This window comes from Populus alba, chromosome 14, assembly GCF_005239225.2.
Source record: "Populus alba chromosome 14, ASM523922v2, whole genome shotgun sequence".
In the NCBI taxonomy this organism is placed as follows: Eukaryota; Viridiplantae; Streptophyta; class Magnoliopsida; order Malpighiales; family Salicaceae; genus Populus; species Populus alba.
Window position 1 is genome coordinate 6,114,120 of NC_133297.1, and position 9,701 is coordinate 6,123,820.

General features: G+C 31.9%; 1 protein-coding gene across 1 annotated transcript; it reads left to right on the forward strand.

Annotated features, from left to right (window-relative positions):
• Positions 1 to 3,003: 3,003 nt before the first annotated feature.
• Positions 3,004 to 6,078, forward strand: LOC118041927 (uncharacterized). Its single transcript, XM_035049429.2, has 3 exons — positions 3,004 to 3,917; positions 4,963 to 5,074; positions 5,278 to 6,078. The coding sequence occupies exons 1-3, from the start codon at positions 3,186 to 3,188 to the stop codon at positions 5,847 to 5,849; spliced, it is 1,416 nt and encodes a 471-aa protein (XP_034905320.1). The 5' UTR covers positions 3,004 to 3,185; the 3' UTR covers positions 5,850 to 6,078.
• Positions 6,079 to 9,701: the final 3,623 nt, after the last annotated feature.

A 9,701-nucleotide genomic window follows, 5' to 3' on the forward strand; every position in this document is an offset into this window, starting at 1 on the left:
CTGTTTTGTACTGAAAAACATTACAAACTAGGCCATGGTACTGTTGCTAGTTCCTGCAGTAACCTTGTACGTCTGTGCCAATTTCCATGTCAGCTGCTACAGACCCACCACCAGTTCATCTGGCCACTTTTCCGAGTTCAGTCACGTGGTAAGACCAGCAGTGCATGGAAGGTAAAATATTTGAAATGCTTAAAGCATGTAAAAATTGTTGATTAGAGGTGATGATAGTGCCAGGAATAACCCATCCTTTTATTCTTTTCTTTTCATTTTTTTTGCGATTGGATTTCACTGTAGCAATCTATCTTTTTTTTTATGGGTATATTTTATTTTTAAATAATATTTATAATATTTGTAGCCTTATATTATATTTTTTATTTAATTAATTTAATGTGTGTCTATTTCTATTGTCATTTGATGGAATAAAAAATTATTTTAATTAATAAAATTTAGCTAACATAACCGGGTAAATATTATATTTTGTGAGATTAAATATCTTGATCTTTACATGTCTCTTGAATTTTCCAGGTATGAGAGGTTCGTTTGGCTTGTTGGGTTTTTTTCTTTCTTTTTTATAAACTAATGTTTTTTTTAATCCTTTGTTTTGTTTTGAGGTTTGATTGTATTGGGTTAGCACTCTACACTTTGAGTGTGTTTGGTATTGCGGTAGCTGTTGTAGTTGTGGTTTGAAAAAAGTCGTTTTATAAAATAGTACTTTTAATTGAGGTTTGTTTGAAAAAATAGGTGTTTGGTTAAAACTGTAGTTAAAATTGGGTTGAATAAAAAGTAGTTTAATGTGTTTGGTTAAGAATGTTTTTAAAATTGAGGTTATAAAATAATTTTAAGAAATATATATTAATATTGATGGTTTTAAATTTAAATATTATAAATTTAATTACTCTTATTACATCATGGAATAAATAATACTTTATATAAAATATTTTTTATTATTCCATTAAACTATATATAATTTCATTACGTACAAAATTCATCCGTTAAGAACTACAATTTTCATAATTTTTTGAGTGTGTAATAAAATTAGATAAAATATTATCAGATATAAAATTGATATTATAGTGCGAGTGAATTTAATTCACTCTATACTACTTTTTCGAGAAAAAAAATATTGTTCACATCACAGAGCGAATGAATTTAATTCACTCTAAACTAGTTTTTTTTTTTAAAAAAAAAATTTAATAAAATTAACACACTGCAAAAAAAAAAAAAAAAAAAAACAACTGGATGAACAGTGCAAGTGACGTGAACAGTTCAATTCACTTGCACTGCATTATTTTTTAATGTGAACAGTGTACCATGTACACTGTTCGCGCTAATTGCACTGTTCAATGAACAGTGCAATCAGCTGCACAGTGCATGAAAAGCATGAATTTTTTTGCTTTTTATTTACTGTGTTTTTGACGCAAAATTTGTGTGGGTCCCATGTACAGTAAATCAAGTTTTTTTGTTACCAAACGACTGCTGACTGTGTTTTCAATAAAACGCAGTCGCAGCCGCAGCCGCAGAGTCAAACGGGCTCTTTCTTTCTATTTCAATTATATTATTTTTTAATATGTAAATAATCTATCAAATCACATATGTTTTTTAATTTCATCTGTTTCAATTTTGGTCCTCGTTATTTTAATTACAATTTTTTTTACTTGGTATCATTTTTAATTTAGTTTTTCAAATTTCATCATTCGTTTTTTCTGTCAAATTTTATCCATATTCTTTTTGTTGTTGTTTCTTTTCTCTTGCAAGTTTTTTTTTCTGCGTTTTTATCCTTCAAAAATAAATTTGTTAAAAGTTAAGTTTCTTGATTGAACTCAGGTGTATAATTTTACAAATTGCAAGTTATAGAGATTATATTAGGTTAAGGAGGCTCGTCCGAATTTTCTTGTTTTGTTTTTCTTTTTGAGCCTTTTAATCTTTTTTTTTGTTTTTTATTTTTAATTTTTAAGTTTGATTCTATTGGATTAGCCCTCTATGATATTTTTTAATTTCATTCTCTTTGATTTTTTTAATCTTTTAAAATAGATACTCATTATTTTAATTTATATTTATTTTGTTTGAAATTAATTAATTTTTTTCTCAAATTTCATTCCTATTAGGTGTTTTTCTCTCAAATTCCATCCTTATTCTCTTGGTTGTTGTTTTTTTTGTCGTGGCTTTTGCAGGGTTTTTTATCAATATATTTTTTTAATGATTTCATATTTTAAAAATAAATTGGTTAATAGTTAAGTTTCTTAATCGAACTCAGATATTGAATTTAACAAGTTGCAAGTTTTTATTACTGGAACAAGTTTAGGAGGTTCGTTTGAGTTTTTTTAGTCCCTCCATTTTTAAGCTGATGTCTTGTTTATTTTTTATAAGTTTTTTTTTTTTTTACCTTTTAGGGTTTTCCTTTTATTAAATGAGTATTAAGTTGTTTGATAATTTAAATAGACTTTGAAATAATTCATTTTTTTTTTATTTTTTAAATTACTACTTGAATCAATAACTCAAGACTTAATTCTTTTTAGCGGAACACTTCTTTTACGTAAAATAAATTTGCTCGACCTACGATATAACGCTAGCAATATATCTAGTGTGATCTAAGCCACAAGAGAAGAGAACATGAAACATACGATATTGACAATTATGGTGTTTGGACCGTGCTTTTAAAACATTTTGATATTTTAAATTTTAAATTAAATAAATTTTTAAAAATTAAAAAAATATTCTTTTAATATTCTTTTAAATAAAAATAATTTTTATTATATTTACAAACAATGTCTTGACTGCGAAAGTGATTTGTCTGATCCAGTCAAATCACCCCCCGGGAAACGACATACCTCAAGTACAACACACCAAAAATACCTTAATTAATACCTCTCTTTTTTTTTTAAAAAAAAAAAACCCATAAAATAGAAGCATCCACGCTTCTACATTTTTTTGTCACTTTCATCCATTCTTTTATCAAAGTATTACACGAGCTTACTCACTTGCACGAGCTTCTTACCTGGAGATCCCCAACTCGAAGTTACCTCTCTCTTTCTTGTTTTTTCCCCTCTATAAGCACTCTCCCTCCACTACTCAATTTCCACTTCACTCTAATTTCTAGCTAAACTCCCCCTACTCGTTCTCACCACCTAGCTAGCCCCGTAGTCTATCTTTCTCATTGCTTTTGGTTCTCTTGTGCTTTTCAAAACATGGGTTCTCTCTATAATTCATGTTCAAGCACAAACTTCAAGCAAAGAAACCATGTTTCAACAGAGCACAGGCCTAAACTGCTTAAAGATTTTCTCATAGATGATGATTCAAATTCATGTTGCTCAAGTGGGTTCAGATCGTTTTCAAGAAAACCATGCGATTCCACTATGAAAACCCTTATCGAAATCGATCTTCGTAACCCAAAACGCATTGCTAATTCTGGCAATAAGATTGCGAGTTATAAGCTACTTAGAAGTCGTTCGAAAGCAGCAGCCTCAACAACAATCTCAGCATTCCAAGCCGTGATTAACGCCGTCAAGAACATCCATTTCACCGCCGTTAAGCCCCCCTCAATTTTACCGAGGAGTCTCTCTCGGAAACTGTCAAAAAAGAAGAGTCAAAACAAGGAAAATGAAGTCAAAATAACAGTCACTGTAAAAGACATTATACGGTGGAGATCATTTCGCGACATGGTCGAAGAGAAATCTCTGCCATCTGACTTGCCATCATCACCCTATCACTGTATCACGACCACAACCGGGTCCACTTCGACCACTCCACGTAGTGGGTCAAGCTGGTGTGATAGTGATTTTACCTCCGACTATTTACCACATTGGAACGGTAATTTTGATGAGTCTGGTGAAAAGGAGATAGAAGTGGGCAAAAAAAATTCACCATGCGTCGGCGAGGATTCTTTGGAGACAATAACAAATACAAAAGTGGGTCCCGAGGTAAGATTATATATAATTATATAGCGTGTTGAATCTTAAAAAAAAATTGAGTGTCTGCTGTTAAGGGATCCTTGGATGTCCTACCTTTTATTTTATCAGCGGTGACAATCTGTCTTTTAGTGACTTGTGGTTGACTTGGTTTGTCTTGTACGGCATTGGTTTGGCTTTTAGCTAGGTGGATGTAATCTAGGGTTAGGATCACACAGGACAAAAGAGAAGATGCTCATTGTCCCCTTGTCCAATGAGATCACATAGTTAAGGCCTTAAGGGCACAATGGCTTTATTTTTTTTTTTAAAGTAGGATAGTGATTATTTTTTAAATAATTTTTTATATTAAAATATTTATTAATAATTTTTTTTATATTTTAAAAATTATTTTTAAGATCACTACATTAAAACGATATAAAATATATAAATTATATTAAATTTTAATAAAAATAATTAAAATTTTAAAAAATACAATTTGCACCGTGTTTTCAAATAAAGTCTAAGAGATCGGCTTAGGATAGGTGGGAAAAAATAGAGCAGGATTTACATCCTGGTGCATCAAAATATTTCATCAACATTATCAATATGGAAAATTGCTTGGAACATTTTACCAGTAGGTTCACATGTATGATATACATGTGGGCAATGGATCCTAAGATATGCTTAATGCATCCAATGCCTTTCACTATTGTCGGGCACCCACAAATATTTTTAATATTATGCTTTTAAAAGTTGTGGTCTAGATGCGTTGGTCCTATGTAACACGGCCTGATTGCTTTAATCTATTCTGTTGACTGGACGTTTAATGGCTTCTTGTCAGGACATGGACTTGGCAAGATATGAGATTATGTACTGATTAATCTCTTATCTAATCACCTGGGCTGTATGGAAAAACAATGTTGCGTGATTGTTTAAGTTAGATAAATGTTCACTGTACGTGCTTAAGATTTATATGTTTGGAAATGTGTTTCCAGTGTCTCCGTGATGTGTCTATGATATATTCTATCCTTGTTTTACTGGATAAATTGATCTGATTTGGACTGATGCAAATCAACAGGAGGATGAGGAGGAACGACTGCACAGTCCTGCTGTTTCAGCAACTGAGTTCGAGTTTGAAGAAGATGAAGTTTCAAGCTCGTCTTTTGAGCAAAGCCTTGCCACTGTGGAGAGTATGTTCCCGTCTTGAATAGTACCTACTGGATATATAATACACATTTTATTTAGCACTGCAAGAAGCACAAATTAAATGAGGCTGTGCTGATTCATTAAATTAAGAAAAAATTAAGTGTGACTTCATCAATTGGTGTTGATGGTTTTTTTCCTACGATGGTAGAATGTTTCTAACATGCACGTTCATGAATTCTAATTGCAGGGACTAGAGAAAAGATTATGGAAAATATCCGAAGGTTTGAGAGTCTAACCAGATTGGACAACCTAGGCAACTGGATGTCAATAGACGAAAACATCAGCTCTGGAGACGATGATGACAACGAGGAAGACGACGATGATCTTGAAGGAATTAGAGAGACAAACATGAACTCTGAAGGAGAAGAAGAAGAAGAAGAAGAAATTCATGAAGTCGAAGAAAGGGCATGGAAGCTATTGAACCATGTAAAAGAAACTGGCCTAGAATGTTGCAGTGACAACATGGACCTACTATTCGACTTCTTTAGAGATGAATTGGCCACAAGAACGTATGAGAATAGCAAACAGAGGATTGATGTGGAATTGCTTAAAAAAGCAAAAGCTTGGATAAATGGGGAAGACAGCTTCTGGGTTCAATGGGAATTAGAGCATAAAAGGGAGGTTTATGTAAGAGACATGGACAGGGAAGGCAGGTGGAGCAAGTTTGAGGAAGAGCAACAAGAGCTTGCTTTGGGAACTGAGAATGGGGTGCTTGATCTTTTGGTTGATGACCTATTGCTTGATCTCATCTCTTACTAATGATTATTACAAGTAACAGCACTGAAATAATCCCATAAATGGCATAACTCATGCCCATTGTCTTGTTGTTTTTCTAGCCATAGTCTATGATAGAAACTTTGTAGGAGGAAATGGGGGGGGGGGGGGGACAGTGGTGTTAGCACTTGTTTTTCTTAGCAAAGATCGAGAGGTTAGAACAATGTACGTTTAATACTTTTGTAAATACACAAATTTCTTTTGTTATCTTGTAGATTAGTTACGAGGCAGATCGTATTGAGTTTTTTCTGAGTCGATCAAAGCTTTTCTTTTTGATAAAAAGTTTGAATCAATATCATTTTCCTATAAAAAAATATTAGGCTTTTTCACTAATTCAGACCAAGCCGGCTTAAATCAGCGGGTTATGGAATTAATTCATTGGACAAGCTGGGTCTTATAACAGTGTGTAGAGACCCTCACCACCACCTGGGGTCGGAAACCACCGCGGCTTGATTTTTTGTACAAGGAAAAGGCTCATAACCGAGACCTTTAGGAGGAGGACTTGGATGCCAAGCGTCTTAGAAACTTGAAAAATAGTGAATTGCATGCCAACCACGAGTATTAGTATGAGCTTTGAAATTCCACTCTTCCTCTTAGCTAGTGTCGGCTGTCGATGTTAATGGAGGGTTCTTCATTAATGGGCCATCTCAATAGTAAGGGAGTCGTGGTGAGCATAACCCAATTCAAACATTCACAGATACAAAATAAATAAATAAAAGAGAGTAAATGATACGATACCGATAACAATACTGTGGTTGTTGCTCGAGCCCAAAACAAGCCGAACCCATTTATTTGCTAACATGGTTTATCAATTACTGAAAATATTCTTATAATGCATTTGATATTGTAGTTGTGATTAATTTTTAAAATATTTTTTTATTTAAAAATAAATAAAATATATATTTTATTTTTTAAAAAAATTTATTTTTATATCAGTATATCAAAATAATCTAAAAATATATATAAAAAATTAATTTGAAAAACAAAATCAATTTTTTTAAAAAGTGTTTTTCAACTGTAAAAACAAATGGGTTGTTAGTCTAGTAATACAATCATGAATAGTGAGAAGAACTAGGGTAATTGTTTCACGCTTCTAGTGGGTTGTATTAAATACTTTTTTTATACTTTTAAAAAATATGCATAGGTTGCAAATGTAATTTTTATTTATAAGTGAAATGTTGATTATAAACTCAAAATTTAATGTATATGAAGTAATATTTTTTATGATGATAACATCTTTGATCATACTAGGTTAATCTAATTTAATTTTTAAACCTATAACTCGAGTTATAGATCCAACTGGAGTCGAGTTTTCAAAAAATTTGAAAGAAAACCTATGATTGATGCATGGTTCAGAAAGTTCAAGGTTAGTATATGCTTAAACAATTTTTTTTATTATTATGTTAATTTAGTTAGTTTATTAATATAAATTTGACGTACAAGAAAAATTTGTACTAAGAAAAAGCTAACAACATTGTTGTCATGAGAGTTTGGAAAAATCATAGCGCAACTATGTAATATTAAAATCAAAATAAATATTTTTTAATTAAATTTTAAAAATTTATTTTTCATTTATTAACCTATAATTCATTTCTACCATATAGGTTGTGTGATTTTTGATACAGGACTAAAAAAAAAAAAAAAAAATATGCTAAAGAAAAAGAACTTCACAGGAAAGACGCGACAACTTAAAAGGATTTCAAACCTCCTTACGTCTCAAAGGCTGTATAGGAAAAATATATTCAGCACGTGACGTCCAAGTGTTTTGTGCGACGTTCACAATTCGATGTGGAGAACCAGAATCGGGATATTCATGGTTCTATTATCACACACATTGATAGATTCATTCCATTCATTTCGAATGGGAAGCAAATGGTAAGGGTTTTTTTTTACCACTTTCATTTGTTTTAAGAAATTGTTATTTTATATGAATATGTTTACCTAATAACAGTTTTCTCTTGCAGACTATGGTTCTTGAAGGTGAACCAAGATCACTAGATATTCTTTGGAAACACACATGTGAAATGATGACTGATGAAAAAAGATGCAACAACTCATGGATAATCAAATTCAAAAGTTCATGGTATGTTGGATTTCAACAATTTCTTTTCTTAAGTTATTATTTTTGTGAATTTACTGATTATTTTTCAAGAAACATATAACACCTAGTTGGGGGAGCAATATGGAAATGATTTTTCAACTCATCTGGAACTCGATAGAAATCGGGTTTACAGTAACTCAAACACTACGATCAAGGACTTACGAATGATCCGAAGTGTGTCAACTGTTAAATGCTCGCAATCGGTTCTGAGCACTCAAATATTTTAATAAAATTATTGATGGTCCTATCAACAATTTAAGTCTGCCAATATATTCTAGAAAGTTAAAAAAGAATTACTGGAAATCCCACTAACATTATCCAATCATCATGGTTTAATTCCATTGGTAATATTAAAAAATCACTAATGAAATTACAAATAGTTTTTTTTCCTGGTGATATGTCATATTCATCGATCTAAGAATATATCGACAAAATAAAGTAGATAAATATTTTTTATTTGACACGTTTTTACTATTCATAAATCCATTACTAAATATATTACTGACAAACTTACCAACATAACATAAATAATTGACGAAAAGTTTTTTTATAAACATCAATCGTTCGTAAGACTGTCGGTAAAAGTCGTGCTTACATAATCAATGTGTAACTACCAAAATTTAATGGTATATAATAAAATAACATCTAAATATATTCTTAAATTATTTAAGAATTTAGTAAACTAATTAATTTTAAAGAATCTAAATTCAAATTAATTAAAAACAAAAAAAACACAAAAACAGTTGAACACATGGTCTTGACATTAATTTGAATATAATATACAAGTCAATTATTTTGTAACCATTTGTTTCATCGTGTAAACGCGAAGCCAAGATCACAGCACAACAATACAAGTGAAAGGGCGATGCGTGTTAATTAGTGTCTCTTTTAATCCTGTTAATGAGAATCTGACTTTAAGCATTAAAAGTCGTTTTTGCCAAAATAAAAATTAACAGATATTTCTGCCTAATGTGTTCATCATCCCACACATCCCAAGCCATGCAAGTCAAGGTTGCAACGCCATTGATCCAGCCCAGTCCTCTGCAATATTATCAAGTCAAATACTCCATGGGAGAAGCTTGCCCTGCAATTTAGCCAGGCACGTGCTTTTCTTTACATCAAACTCAAAGTTCCCTTGGTGCACATGTGAGGTTTTCCCCACCGTGCTCGACACAATTGCATGTAATTTGGATGCATCCTTAGCGGTCAGAAACTCCTCTTTCGCTTACAGCTATATATCCCACAAAATTAAAATAGCTTCAAATTGCTTTGATCCCACCTTTGTTTCTCTCCGAAGATAGCGAGTTTGGTGTGTTTTGCAACCTTCCCACATGGTTCTTTTATATTATGCATGATTGACTCTCACTGGGCTTTAATTTTCCTGCCTTTTGTGTGTCTTAAGAGTTAAAATGTATCTTCTAAAAAAGTTTATGTATGAGAATACAGAGATCATTAAAAAAAAAAAAAAAAAAGAGGCAGTCAATTTAACCAGAGCAATGGCTTCTTCTCAATTTGATAACCCTACGAATTAATTTAAAGCATCCCTTTATCTTGTCTTTTGTTAGAGAAAACAATGAGCTCAAGATCGGACGGACAGCATTAGGGTATCGTAATGCAACTAGCTAGTCGTTTTAATTCGGCTTCCACCATTGAAGAAACCATGGAATGTTGACCCATACAGATAACGTATTAGCCAAGTAGGACCAGTCAAAGCTCCATGGGGACCCTGCCGTTTG

Coding starts and splice junctions, on each gene's coding strand:
- LOC118041927 (XM_035049429.2), top strand. CDS start 3,186: ATGGGTTCTCTCTATAATTCATGTTCAAGCACAAACTTCAAGCAAAGA. Junction 3,918..4,962: donor ATACAAAAGTGGGTCCCGAG/GTAAGATTATAT, acceptor GCAAATCAACAG/GAGGATGAGGAGGAACGACT. Junction 5,075..5,277: donor AAGCCTTGCCACTGTGGAGA/GTATGTTCCCGT, acceptor TTCTAATTGCAG/GGACTAGAGAAAAGATTATG.